This window comes from Lutra lutra, chromosome 11 (assembly GCF_902655055.1).
Source record: "Lutra lutra chromosome 11, mLutLut1.2, whole genome shotgun sequence".
Classification (NCBI taxonomy): domain Eukaryota; kingdom Metazoa; phylum Chordata; class Mammalia; order Carnivora; family Mustelidae; genus Lutra; species Lutra lutra.
The window spans coordinates 37,343,127-37,358,706 of NC_062288.1; the positions used below are offsets into that span (position 1 = coordinate 37,343,127).

Genomic DNA, 15,580 nt, shown 5'->3' on the forward strand with positions numbered 1-15,580 from the left:
CAAAACATAATTGTGTTTTATTCACAGCAGTTCTAACATATCATTTCCCCACTTGGGTTTTAGAAACAGAAATTCATTTTCTCGATATATTCTGAAACATATGTTTTAGAATTAGCAGAAGAAGCATATGGAGTTCTCACTCCCACCTCATCATTTTGTAGAGAGGAGGATGTGTTCCTTAATGTACAGAGGAGTGCGGACCCCAACTCTGCTCATTCCTAGTGCTCTTTGCCTTGTTTGAGGCAGTTTGTTTCCCCTTCCTCTTCCTCTTATCCCCCAGGACCCAAGAGCCCTAAAGGCCCTTCCTGCCACTGAAGTTGGAGAGTGTAAAAATAATCCCTTCTCCTTAGGATTCTTTTTTTTTTTTTTTTAGGGGGACTAGATAAAGTTTTGTGTGTTCATTGTAAGAGTGCGCAGAGGGAATTTCCTTCTTTAATTTATAACAGAGAGAGAAAGAGCAAGGCAAGATCAATCAGGAGAGGGCGGTAAAACAAAATAATTTTTTCTGAGAACTAAACCTCACTATTTGAAGTTGCTTCGATTTGAGAGAAATCAACTAGTAAGTGGCCCTGTGCAGATTTGTAAGGGGTAACTACGAAAAAAAAAAAAAAAAAAAGCATTCTTTCACTTTCTATTGGGGAGGATACTTTTCCTCCCAGAGGGTGATGTTCCTTATGTCTTTTATAATTTTTAGGATCTGTTCCAGATCCTGGAGTGGGCAATACTATTCACAGCTGACATGAATGGATGGGACATACGTCATCTGTAAACAAAGTCACATCTTCGGGCACAGCTTTCTTGGACCAAATCTTCGGCTGTCCCACTCTCAGACTCTTTTCAAAGCACAGGTTTTACCTTATTTCATGGCACCATAAAAGTTAGGAACTATCATACTTTTTAGGTGTGAAAATAATTTCAAAGGACAATAAAAATATTACCCAGTAGAAATTTTCTTCCTCTCTGCTCCATTAGAAATTCTTTAAAGATTCTGTGACACTATTTTTCTTGAGGCATTATTTCAGTTGTGCCTTTAGCTGTTTTCCTCCCACCCAAAGGACAATGCTTGCCCAAATCTAGGACAGAACTATTGCTTCAAAACACATCATCATGGTTTCTCTCAATTTGTTCTCAAACACGATAAAGGGTTGGTGGAATTTTGGAACATGTGCATGCACACGCATGTGTGCAAAGGTAGAGTAAGATAGATTTAGGTCTGACCTGCTAAAAAATAATTACATTTTTAGAACTATATTGGTTGACTATTTGTCTTTCCAAACATCTGTCTAGGGGGGAGTGCAAATCCTCATTCTTTTAAATTTATGATTCCATGCTTACCTTACTGAGTGCAATGTTCCTTAGGATCCCACTTCAATCATTCTGATAAAGTTTTAAGTATTTTCTGATTAAGGAAGGTTAAGGTATCCCATAAATATTTTTACTTATTTTTATTACCTTCTTTTTGATACAGATGAACAGCTTGTTCCTTTTTCCCTTTGAATTGTTTATGCGTGTTAAGCAGATGTCTTCATCAAGCTGTCTATGATGATGTCAAAAGTTTTATAACTAATTCACAATGCATCAGAATGGAAAGAGTAGTTATAAATTGTTCCTTCCAGGGTGCCCTCATCTCTGTTGAATGTCACAGGCAAGAATAAATTTACAGCCTTTTTTTCTCCATGGAAAAATTTCTGAGTATGGTAGATAGATGTTTTTGAATAGTCCTAAACCAATATAAGAATATGCCGTAGATTTTATTTTAAAGGAAATATGTAATATACATCAGACAGAAATGGTATATGTGCGTGCGTGCGTGCGTGTGTGTGTTGTGTGTGTGTGTGTGTGTGCAGGCCAGGGGTGGGATGTTATTTTCAGGTCTTCAGTCGGAAGGCATCTGGACCAGCACCAATCATTACATTGTAATGATCGGAATTACTATTGGGGGCATTGAACTGTATTCAGTTGATCCTGGTATGATTAGCTTGGGAGACAAGAAAGCTCTGACAAGGTACATATGAGGCTGGAAGGTCAGGGAAAGGTAAGATCAGCCTCTTTGTGGAAGGCTGCTACTAAAGAAAAAAAATAATGAAAGGCCATTTGGTCTTTGTATTCTATGTGTTTTGAGGTCAAGGAAGAGCAAGAGAACCTAGCACTGGACAAAAGACTGGCAGGACAGTCCTAAAGCCTGCTTTCTAATCTCGCCAGATGGTTAAGGTAACAGAATGAGGGGTCATGGGGGAAACAGTGGTGAGGTGGTTTGGGGTATATTCTAGATGGTTTTCCAGGTCACAAAGACCCCTGTCCCATTTTTTTGGATGGGTCACACATTTCCAGACATGTTTGCACTATGTGATCATCTCCCTCTCAAAGTCCGTGGCCACGATTCATTGAGTCGGGGCTGGCCCCCTGAGTTCGGTTGGACCGATCAGATTCTCTTGTCCTGCTATTCAGAATTGGCACTTAAAGACAAGCATCTAGTCTTTTTATGTACCTGGAACAGAAAAATATGAGCTCAGGAAAATCTGGGGTAGCTTGTACTGACCATTAGGATTGAAGACCCTGTGATCTACGGTCTATAGAGACAGAGAAGGGTTAAAACAGATGCTTAGGGGAAAACAAAACAAAACAGAAAAAAAGATAGAGGGAGAGTGCTCCTTTTCTAGTCCTAGTGTGCAACCCTTATAGTAGCTTTGGTGGCATTTCAGCCCTTGACTTCCAGGAGATACTCGAGATTCTCTTTTTGCTCAAGTTAGAAAATCTTGTTCTCTGTTACTTGCAACCAAAGAGACATAGCATGATCAGTTCATTGATGACACACCCCAAGTATCTGCCCCACTAACCCACCATTATACATTTGTCCTATTGGTTTGGGGTCATATGTTTTGTTAAAGTCCATATACAGCTGTTAGGATGGGTGTTACTGAAACAAGTATCACATAGGACCAGGCCTGGTGTAGACTGTGAAAGACTTTAGGTCACTTACATGACTTCCGAGATATATTTCCATACCTTGGTGACAATGCCTATTGAGTAGGGGTTTAAGTACAAAGGTTGATGTTTTCAGAAAACCTTTGGATTATCTTCTCTCCTCACTAACTCTTTCCTTTCCTATCAATATTTTTAGGGGCTCTGCCAATGCCGCATGAAAGAGTGGGCTTAACTGAGGATAATCCACAGCTTCTGCTCCAAGAGCCATAGTCACCCTATCAGCGAAGAATAAGGGTGAACCTTTGGCTCTACAGTCAGGATCTTTCTCTGGTATGGGAGGTTCACAGGATGTGTCTTTTTTTTTTTTTTGACAGCATGCTCTTTGGTCCCAGACCTTTTTCCCTCTCCCTGCCTCTACTACCTACCTAGTTTCCTTCCATCAGAGTGAGCTAGACTTTAGCATCCCCTGGGGGAAGGGGAGAAATTTTAGAGTGGCCTCATTGACCTCAACACCCTACCTTAGTCAATCTGTGCAGAAGCAGTGATGGTTTAAGCAACCAGCTACAGGCTTTTCAAAGCCATTGCCATGCACTGTGGAGTCCCATGAGGTTATTTATGTCTATTGTTTGGTGATAGTCTACCTCCTGACCTTTCACTGGAGGAGTCCTGCTGATGGATTGATAAGAAGGAATGTTTCTGAGGGAGGGAAGTGGTGCCCAAAAGGAGGAGATACAGAATTGAAAATGTGAAACTCTCTTTTGCACGAAAAACAGGTGATAAATAAAACTGAAGGGAGAGTCTGATCAGATCTTCTCTTAGTCAAGGCACATTTGTCCATCTGAGGTCTGCTTCCTGGTGAAACACATAACCACACTCCTCCTTCTCTGTACTGACTCCCTCACTGATCACAATGCATATGAACCTGTTAAAGGGCTTCCAAGCTCTCTTGGAGACTGAACTCCTCCTCCCAAGACCTAGACTCCTGATCATTTTTTGAGACCAAGACTCGAAGAAGACTGTAAATTTACAGACAGAGGTGAAGGTGACTCAAAACTCAGCTGGAAAAATACATACCCCAGCCCAAGAGATAATACCAGCGCAGGTGCTGCTCCTCGGTGAACACAGCCACCACGATGAGGGTGTGCAGATAGATTCCTTCACAGAGCATCCAGAAATAATTGCAGGCCATCATGTACTGGTGAAAGAAATGCAAAATCTTGCAGCTCAGCTGTCAGAAAGAAAGGGAAGAAGTCAGTGGAAGATATTGGCAAGGGTGTGACAGTGAACAGAGGGTAAATGTTAATACAAACCAAAGGATTTGCATGTAGCCTGTGAGGGAGTTTCCCTAGGCATCTGTGGACATGTGCCCCTCTCTGTCCCCACAAATCAGAATGACAGTGCATAGACCATTAGTATTGCATTCGTATTACAGGTAAACAGCCATTTAGGGCAATGGAAGCCATGTCCTCAAAGTGTTCTTTTCCTGTTACATTCTGGTGACTAATATAGACTCAACAGGTTGATTTCCCTGCAATGTTTCTGAGCCTATAGTTTTTGAGCATCCAAGGATTTTTCACATGACATTTATGGCCCCTTTTCTGTGGCCAATGAGGTGAATAACCCAGAAATTGTTCATGATGCTCCTAAAGTCCATTGATCTGTTGATGATGTCTCATTAGCAATACAGAGGAGAGAACCAAGTGATAAATTTCTCATGTAGGAGCCAGGACCTATGCTGAACCCATCTGGCGTGAGTGATTTTGTTTTCATAAGGGAGGCTTAGCTTCTAAATTGGGATCCACATATTTGGTGCACAGAGATTAGGAATAGATCCTTATTTAGTACTCAGTGCAGAGGTAGGAACCACATCTCTGGGGAATCAGATCAGGTACATATTGTCTTTATAGAAATAATCATTGCTGAAACTGCATAACAGAATACCCTAAATTATTTCATAGTCACCTTTAGAATAGGCCTTCTCATTTTGGTACCACAAATATTTTGGACCAGATGATTTATTGTCATTCTTATAAGGTGCTGTCCTGTGCATTGCTGGGCACTTAGCCTTATTCCTGACCTCTGTCCATTAGACACCAGTAGCAGCCCTGACCCATTCATAATATCAAAAATGTCTCCAGACATTTCCAAATATACTCTGGGGAGCAAAATGTTCCTGGTTGAGGATCACTACCCTAAGATATTTAACTGTGCTTAACTCTCTGTAGCAATAACGACAACAACAACATTTACTATTCAGGACGTTAGGTATTAGAAATGATTATTTGCATTATTATTTTGCCAACTTCTCTGCTTTACATCATGTTGCTCCCTATTGCATTTTGAATCTGACCGATGTCAGGATTTTTTTTTTTTTACAAAGTAAGAAAGCCATAACATGACTTTCAGCGCTGCACTAACCTTTTCAGGACTGCAGATTTCTATTTAATGCATAGCCCATAATAATTTATTTACTGAGAATCCAATGTGCTCAATCCTTCTGGGACTCATAGAACATAGGAAAATGCCAGCTGGGTCCACAAGAAAGCAAATACTGCATTTTTCAGAGACAGAAGCAACTTCTGATTCTGACCAAAGTGGAAGAGCAGTGCACAGAATTCAAAACATCAGGTGACCCAAAATAATTTTTATTTGGCTTAGGAAGGCACTGTCTTTTTTTTCCTCTATCTGAATACCTTCCTGATTGGAATTATTTGATTTAATTTTATATGAGTTTGCGTTTGCTAAGCAAATACTTGTTAGGTGCACATGAACTCAAACATATAGCTGAAATAAGAAATGCAGTCGATACTTTGCATTCATTTTGAAGACTACTCTTATTTGAAAGCTCTATGCCTTCCGGGTCAAGAATCCCAGTGTAGAATACTTAGGTGGCTGCCACTCATAGAGGAAGAGAGAGGAAAAAGACAATAGCCCTGTGCAAAGAGGTGGCTCTTTGTCACCCAGAGCAGTTTGGCTTCATGTTTTATATACAGTCACTTCTCATTATTCACAATAGTTATGTTCTGCAAAGTTACTGCAAAAACTGAATTAGCAAATACTGAGCTATTGCTCCAAAGGGAAATACAGGGCCAGGTTCCTCTAAGCCTCTGGTCTAAATATTTTCATCCACCAATCAATATATAACTTTTATTTGTTTCTGTTTAAAGAGAATTTATTTATTTTATTTTGTTCATTTACTAACATTGAACTCATGGCTAACAACACTATAACTTCTGCCTAAGGGAAACTCAACTAACATACCTATTTTTTTTCTGTTAGATACATCATAGTCTTCTTGTGTTTAGGAGGATGACAGCGTTTAGGCATTGCACTTGGGGGTCATTTTAAGTAATTAAATCACTAACAAAAAGCACACCAATGTGAAAAATGTGGAATTAAATAGACCGTGAAAAGGACATTTACACTATGTGAGATGAAATAAGAAGACAGAATGTTGCCTTGTACAGAATGTGTACATCAAGATACTCAGTGTTTTTGCTACTCTGTGCATGTCTGTGAATGACCATGAAAGCCCTGAGAATATGGATTTTGGACTTACAAATAAATTTTTAGCAAGTAAGCAAATTTGCAAATATGGAATCTTTGAATAATGAGAATCATTTGTATTTGGGTTCAGGATAAGATATTTTTTTGAGGCTAAATGGCTCAAAAGTTCACAAAAAAGTCTGAAAATCAACAGTCTATTAGTTTTCCCCCCCAATATATCATGGACATAATTTGATATATCTAGATGATCAAGATGATTATTAAAATTTTTATAAAATTCATCACCACTTAGATCAGTGGTTCATAACCACGGTTGTTCATCAGTATCACCTGGGGAACACTTACGAAATATATATAACCAGACCTTAACTCCCTTGTGTATTTTCAAAATAGTTTAGGAGTTTCTAATTTAGGTTCCTAGTGAAGAATCACATGCCTAAGATATTCAAGGTCATTCAGGTGCATTCAACAAACATTTATGGAAAACCTATTATGAGACAGGAACTCTAGTATCTCTGTGAATATCAAGATGAATAAGGTATACTCATATAATCTCTGACTTGATTACAACTCTTCCCTCAAGGATGGAGTAAACCAGGCATTCAACAAAGAGACAGGTCCTCTTACCTAAGGTTAGTCCTCTCCATCATTCTGGGATGGTTTTCTGTTTAGCAGCATGAGGTAATAAGAGATTAATTCTGAGATCGAATTAGCTAAATAGCTCTTTGACTATTCTTCCAGGAAGCAGTCATAATACTATTTTTTTTAAAGATTTTATTTCTTTATTTCACAGAGAGAGATCACAAGTAGTCAGAGAGGCAGGCAGAGAGAGAGATAGAGGAGGAAGCAGGCTCTCCGCTGAGCAGAGAGCCTGACGCGGGACTCGATCCCAGGACCCTGAGATCATGACCTGAGCCGAAGGCAGAGGCTTAACCCACTGAGCCACCCAGGTGCCCCAATACTATAATTTTGTATAGATTAATGATTTCTTAAATTGCAAGAAATAATCTATATTCAAATACAACTAGATCACTAGAACAACAAATGTTCCAAGTCAAAAATATTTGGAATTTGTGAATTATGCTCTATTTTATTTTCTTCATTATTATGGGCAACAAAGAATAATTCTGTGAATGATATGTATCCTAAGAAGTAAAAGCAGTACTATCCACTTTGGCTTCAGATGACTTGTATCACCATTTAGTGTCTTCATTATCTGTTTGTATTTCAATAAAATATAAAATTTTTTGAGCAATAATGTCACTATCAAGAGATCCTACAGTTTTCTTGATTCGGTATACTCATTAGACAAATCTATGTTTTCATCACATGGCATGAAGAGCCTTTATAGTAATTTGATTAAAAATGGAATTGGAATTATAGCAAAAAGATTTTCTTTAGTCTAATCAATTAAGTCAACCTCAAAATTTTATGGACTGTTGATGTTCAGTTGCAGATTTTATTCCAATTATATCTCCCAACCACACTTAAGAATAATTCTTCTCATCTGCGTAGCATAGAAAATAATGTGTCAGTGTTTTTAAGAACAATTCAGTGGGGACACCTGGGTGGCTCAGTTGGTTAAGCATCTGACTCTGGGTTTCAGTTCAGGTCATGATCTCAGGGTCGTGGGATCAAGCCCTGCGTCAGGGTCCATGCTCAGCTCGGTGTCTCCTTGGGATTCTCTCTCTCTCCCTTCCTCTGCCCTTACCCATGACCATTCTCTCTCTCTCTCTCTCTCTCAAATAAATACATAAATATTTAAACAAAAACATTCAATGGGGGAAAGAATGCCTCCATAAGAAAACTGCCTTGGAATTTTTTGTTTTTTTAGAAAAGACCAACCTAAGAACAGGTGGTCAGTATTTTGAGGTGTTCTTTGGTTGTGCTGGGGACAAGGGAAGGATTTGGGGATGAGAAGTAGAAAGGAAATCGGCACTGATCTATGGAAGCAATTCAGGTAACAGTAGGTCACAGCCTATATCCTACTTTCAAGCCATTGAAGAATCTACCATGAGCCATTCTTGGTACCTTTGCCCTATGGGTATGTTACCAGGTCTGAAAGGGAGCTAGGGAATACCATCTTGCCTCTCAGAACTCACTCCACCATCTTCAAAATGTCTGATATGCCACATAATTTCATTTCTTTAGTTTAAGACTATTTCCTTATTAAAATGCCATACCTCTGGAAAGGATTACACATTTAATCCTATCATTCATAGAAACCTTAGAGTGGAAGGACTGAAGACATTAAAGGGAATGGGAATGGAGAACCATAGGAAATGCAGATGTGGAATGTGGCATAACAGATACTTCTTACTCTTTGACTGGATTACAGGCATTAGGTTGGAAGATTAAAGTTGTTAAACACCAACCATACCCCCAAGAAACTTAGTCTTGAAGGCCCAGAGAAGTGCTGCCAAAGGTAAGCTTTCTACACTGGAAATCTTTGGCAAGGGCCAAGCCAGTGCGTATTTCGTTCACATAATATATTTTATATGTGACCAAAAACTCTTCTCTTCTACAAAATACTTGCAATTTCTGCCTTTCATTGGTAAAATGAAGTATCAGGTGAACAGGTCCAGCTTCTATATTAATTCTGTCAAGTCAAAGCTGCCAGGTTTGTCATGCTTTAAAGTAGAAAGTTTAAAGTTTGCTCTAGGTTCAGAGTGATTTCCAGTGATTAAGCATGATTATTTATGTTTTCCTGAAGCTTCAAAAAAGGTTTCTTCTCATCAGTTCATTTTAGCACAGAAGGAAGGATTCAAAGTTATATTTACTTGAGCCAGGGAAGAAGAATCGATAAGTCAATCTCTAGATATTTTGCTCGAAGGAAAAGACATTTTTAGAAATGCTGTTTAATAAAGAATTGTGGTCTACATTGGTTAAATTTGCCAGGTTAATTTTTTATTACATTTTACTTATTGGACATTTAGATTACATATTAAGTGAACATGTAATTGCTTTTAAATATGTGTGTACTTGATCATCTTTTTGTCTCTGCTGTTTCTCCTCTCTGGACCCTCAGAATTTAAACCCAATAATATTTATTTATTTTTTTACTTATCTATTATTCATGAGAGACACACAGAGAGAGGCAGAGGCAGAGGGAGAAGCAGGCTTCTTGCTGAGCAGGGAGCCCGACACGGGACTCAATACCAGGACGCTGGGATCATGATCCGAGCTGAAGACAGACGCTTAACCATCTGAGTGACGCAGGCGCCCCAACTCAATAATATTTATACAAAAGGTGAGCAGTAGATGCCAATTAAATCTAAATGAATATGGTTTTGGGTAGTGTTTATAATGTCATTCACTAAAAATATTTTGATACCTACTTTGATTTTTTCTCAGGTATCAAAATAAGAGCTGCTTAATCAAGATTTGGCAAATAAATTCCAGAGTCCTTTTTTCCTAACAGACCTATGGTTCTTGCAAATGTCTGAAGGGGTCAGGCTATTGACACCAATAAAAAACCTACAGTGCTGGGCAGGATCCCTGGTCGGGGTGCCCTCCTGAGTCTCTGCCATGTTTTCTTCTAAGTTTTGATATCTTTAGAAGGTAGCATTCCCAACGTCAACAATGCCCTGTCCTTTATACCCTATGGCCCTGCTAAAGCAGTTCCTTTTCTTTGCACAGAGGTCTTCAAGCTGGGCATACAAAGTCTTCTTTCTGAAAACACTTCCAATTTTCATGATTTGCAGTTTATCTTAATACATTCCCAGGCTTGAGATAATGGTAAAATAACATATTTAAAAATACAGTCACCTATAAACCTGGTAGTTTAATTTTGATAATATACCTCCTTTTTACTCTGTCACAATGGTTCACATTTTTCAATTATTTACACCGCATGCAAATCATCCAGAACTTTTCAAGGCCTTTGAGCTTATTACATGTAAAATCCATAATCATTTTTTTCTCATAAAGGAGAGATGCAAGACTTATTTATCAGCTGAGTTCAATTGCATGTGACAGGAAGACGGATGCTCTCTATTGAAGTACTATTTATGTATGCAGTTGAAACATTTTTTTACAATGGCCATCGTTATATGAGACCTATTTAAAAGTATGTCTTTTGCTGCTTCCCTTATCATTTCAATTAAAAGAAAACAAGGTTTTATCTGAGTCAAATATACTCAGTATCTCTTCTACCCACCCCACCATTCCAAATAGCACTTCTTTAGAAAACAGAAAATCAAGAGAAAACATGCTCTCAAATGATTGTAAAAGGTCCTACATTATGGGGCCTTTTGTCAGTCTGCCCCCTATCTGTGAGAAGGAATTTCTATTTTAGGATCATTTTGACGTATTATTATTAGAGAAGGGTTTCCATAATTAGCTTTTGGTCTTACGTGAAAAAGTTTACAAGTGTTCCCATTCTCTGTGATATGATGGGAAGTGTGTGTTTATTTCTCATTCATTATAAACACTACTGAACCCAGTTATAAGACCAAAACAAAACAGGAGATACTAGATCGGATGAGATGAGGGATGCTGAGAAGAGTTTTATTTCCCTTACTTAATTATTTGAGGTTGTGAATTGTCTTAAGACATGTCATGAGGGAGTGAGGTATCTGAATATTTTGGTAGATAATCAAAGGAAGAGAAATTATTTTACATTTTTAGAGTTAAGGACTTATTTTTTCAATCTTTTCTTTGCTTTTCTTTTCTAAAACAATATCAGTTTTACAAAGTCTCCAAAACAGTATCCATTTTACAAAGTTTCCAAAAAGACTTAGGGAAAAATTAGTGATGTTATTTATCACTGCCATTTTCTCCCTTTTGTAAGTGGTTCCTTATTATTCTGGAAGCTATCTGAAAGCAAGGAACTCAGCACTCCAAGGAGAGAAAGTTGCCCAGATAAACAACCCATCCTCAAACTTTTGTGTGCATAAGCATTTCTGTAGAGGAAAGTATATTGTACTTGATAGATGATTTAAGGGATTTTCGAGGATAATTTTGATTATTTGAGAATGTTATTTTTATAGGCAAATGTTAATACCCAACACAGCTAGTATACAACTCCACAATACTGCTTCTCTCTTTAGGCCTTCATTTTAAGGATGATAATCTATAAATTTATAAGCAAAACTTTATAATGTTTTTTAAAGATTTTTATTTTTCGGGGAGAGAGAGAGTGAGAGCACAAGAGGGGGAGAGGGTCAGAGGGAGAAGCAGACTCCCCACTGATCAGGGAGCCCAAAGTGGGGCTCAATCCCAGGACCCTGGGATCATGACCTGAGCCAAATGCAGAAGCTTAACCAACTGAGCCACCCAGGTGCCCCAAAACTTTATATTCTTTAAATCAATTTCTTTATTAGGTGACTGATCATTTCATGCTGTTAGGAATGTTATGTTTCCCCAACATATCAGCCATTGGACTGCATTCCAAATGTGCAGAGTTTAGAGGGAGAAATGAGAATGTTTCTCTGGAATGTGATATATTTATATCAAAGGTAGCTTACATCTGGCCTGGTGCCTCATGACCGCAAATTTCCAGTTTCAGTGAAGATTTTCACTTTTTTGTTTTCTTCGTAGGTTTTTCCTGCCTATTGTATGTCTGCTTTTCAGACTAGCATTTAACTTGCCCTAGTCACAGGACTGTAAATTTTCTTTTCTTGGGTGTTTTATTTCTAAATGTTAATTTCTAGTATATGTGCTGCCGAAGCGAGCACTCTAAATGTTAATTTCTAAATCCCCAAGGTCTCTTTATCTTCCTACGAGGGAGATTTTTGATTACTTTTTTCAGGGCAACTTCTCTTTAGAGCTTTTTGGGGTGCTGTAGTAGTGCTACCCCAGAGAAGTTTTCTGTGTCATTCACAGTTATCTGAGGATGTTATGTGCATAAGGAAAAACTGGAAAGGGTTTCTTCCAGTTTCTCTAGGAAAACATGACATACTGGGCCAAGGTGCAATGGAAGAAGTATTTTATACTTTCAGAGTCAATTGGGGTTCTCCTCTGGAAAAAGCAGTCAGGACTGTAGGGGCAATGCTGTCTCTGTGAATGACTGCTGGATTAGGACTTATCTATGTTCTAGTCACTTCCACACAGGACCACCAGGATTGGTTAAGGTGAAAACTGGATGAAAACCATCCAGAAAACTAGGAGATGGGGAGGAGTGGTGAGCAAAAATGTAGAGAAGAAAATCCTTATGGGAGAGAGGTCGGTTAATCACAACTAAAAGCCAAAACAAAAGGATTCTGATCTTCTGGTGGATTTTGTTGGAATCTGTTAAGTTTCTAGAAATCACATTTTTGTTCTTCTGTGAATGTTACAGAAGATCTGGCCAACATATATATGTATCTCAACAAGGCACCAGCTGGTGCTGTGTCTCTGGCTTGTTTTGTCTCTTGTATCTACGTGATGTGTAGATCATTCTGTCTTGTATGGGCATAAACTTTTGGAACATAGAGGCTTCATCTCCATGATCTTCTTTGAATTATTTGGAACTGGAGTGAATAACACTGTGAATTTTGGGCAAACATTTTGTTTGTCTACCAGGGAGGATGGATTAAATGAGACTGACATTCAGTAAGGTTGGTAATTTCCCTAGCTCTCTTCTATTGAAGTGAGAGAGTTGTTTTGATACATGGAGAACTAAAAAGGAATATTGCTTAACTTTCCTCTCCATCCCTTCATATATCTTACAAGGTTGAAAATGCCATTTAATCTATTCCTTTAGAAAAAATATTTATTTATTTTAGAAAGGGGAGTGGCAGAGGGAGGGAGAGAGAGAGAGAGAATCTCAAGCAGACTCTGTGTTGAGTGTGAAGCCCTATGTGGTACTTGATCCCACACCCTGAGATCATGACTGGAGCCAAAACCAAGAGTTGAATGGTCAACCAACTTGTGCAACCAAAGTGCCCCTAATCTACTCTTTGATATTAAATTCTAAAAGGGGTAGCTATGGTTTACTTACAGGAATCTGAGTTCCTGAAAGCATTTTAAAATGCATCCCTCCAAATATGTCCAGGTCAAATGTAAATAATGAAAGCATCCATAGTCATTATCTTCCTATGGGGGTGATTTCTCAAATTTTAGGATGCATCAAAATCACTGGCAGAGCCCTGTTAAAACACAGGTTCTTGGGCTCCAGCAGAAGAGATTATGATTTAGAAGGTCTAACATGGGACCTGAGATTCTACATTTCTAGGGAGCCTGTGGGCCTCCTAATGCTGTTGGTCCATGGGCCACTCTGAATGGGTTTAGGTTATAGAAGGAAATTCTTCAGAACCTGATTCCTGTTTTGGATACTCACTGGCCTTCCAGCGCTTATAATGCTAATTATCTGTGTTCCAGTAGAAGCCAAATGCAGTGGGGCAAGTCCCACTTAGATGCACATGTACACTAAACCTCATGAGGAGGGATTACAGTACTTTTTGTCAAGATGCCAGGGCAGTTGATAAACGAAGGAGCAAAAGGCACTCATATCAACTCGAAAACTGTCAACTTGTACAGTCTTTAAAGCTAGCTGAATGAAGGAAAAAAATCCCCCAGTCAGAAAGTCAGCATTAAATAACTTTGTAAGGAAGTACTGCAGTCTTTCGCCAGAGGAATTTAAGAATGTAACATTTGCAATTAAATGTGAGTCTGTCAGGCAGTCCTGGGCTGATTTCTGATAAAGCGTCAGAGAAAATGAGCTTGAGTCTATGGAAGGGTTGGGATTCGGTGTATTTAGGGGGAAAGAAGGCATGGGAGATAAAAGTCCCAACTAAGATAAGAATGTTGGAAGATGACCTACAGATTGGCAAAGGAAGCACTCTGGAAGTGTTCAGAAAACAAAGCCACAGTAAACAGAACAGCAGGATACACACATGATGGAAAAAAAAAAAAAACAAACTTGTTAAGAATGCAACAGGGGAATACAATTAACAGCTTGCCATGCTCAAGGGTCTTTCTCTATATGGTATAATGAGGATATTATGTCATTCTTCACTAGAGGTTCTCAAGCCATGACTGACTGAATTTTATTTTCTCAGACCATTGCCCTTTTGGTGATTTCGATTTACTAACCTCTGAGTATTCTCTGTATTCTGTTTTTCCACTTAGTCCCTTTTAGATTTAAGCAGTTTTATTTTATTTAATTAATTAATTTATTTATTTTTACAAATGCTCTTAAGTTTCCAAATTTATGCTGTGTAATGCAGAAATGAAACTAGGTGCCATGGGAGAAAATGACAGTGCTTAAGGCCTAACAACCATGATAACAACTATCATATAAATAACAAAAGCTAACATTTGAGAGTTGTTATGTGCCAGAATGCTTTGAAGATTTTTAGGTGTATCAGTTCATTTAACCCTCACAAATAACTCTATGAGGAAGGTGCTTTATCATCTGCATTTTACACGTTAGAAAAGTGAGGTTAAGGACATTGCTTAATGGCGCAGAATAATCTGTAAGTTAGGTTTAAGAGCTAAGGATTTGAGATCCTGTAAGACCAGTAAGATCAATGCTACAGTACTGGGAGCAATCCCGCTACGTACAAACTGACTGGCTCCTTAGCCTTCTAGCTATGAACCAACAGAATGTACCACCGACGGAGAGTACAAAATTCTTTCTATCTCAACTATAAGCTTTTTGAGAGTGAAAACAAATCTGTAAGAAATTCATGATAGCTTAGCTGCAAATGTTGACATGAAGCCTCACTACCTAAACCATCTCACAAGGTACCATTTGAAATCACTAATTTCCTATGAAGAGGAACCACCCAGATTGGCCAGATGAGGAGAAAATACAGGTTGGGTTGATGTTTTATAGCCATTTTAGCAATAAGTTCTTCAAATCCATATGGGAAAGTGGTCTGTTATAAATAACAAATTTTAAAGGAAATAGAGAAATCCTCCATACTTCTCTGCACCATATGAACTTGGTTAAAATACCATTGATTGGTTTCAATGTATAAGTGAAATAGCATAAATGACCAGAGTAGGATATTTCCTTACCATCATTCTCCTGCATTGTCCCTCAAATCCATCATACTTTTTCATTCCCAGTCTAATTTCTTCCATAGGCTACTAAAGTGGATAATTTCAATATATTTTTACCTGCAGTGATCTCTCTCGTCTCAAAAACTGCTGTCCCTGTCACCTCTCTCACACTGAGATGCCCTCCCTTGCACCAGCCTCCTCTGGACTGGGTATGAGG

The 15,580-nt window shown here is 38.5% G+C and overlaps 1 protein-coding gene across 1 annotated transcript in view; it reads right to left on the reverse strand.

The window, feature by feature from the left end:
• CALCR (calcitonin receptor) overlaps nt 1–15,580 on the reverse strand; it is a 154,815-nt gene that overhangs the window by 17,476 nt on the left and 121,759 nt on the right. Inside the window, exon 9 of the mRNA XM_047695792.1 lies at nt 4,000–4,153. Coding sequence (XP_047551748.1) covers nt 4,000–4,153 — 154 coding nt within the window. The remainder of the gene's footprint in view (nt 1–3,999; nt 4,154–15,580) is intronic.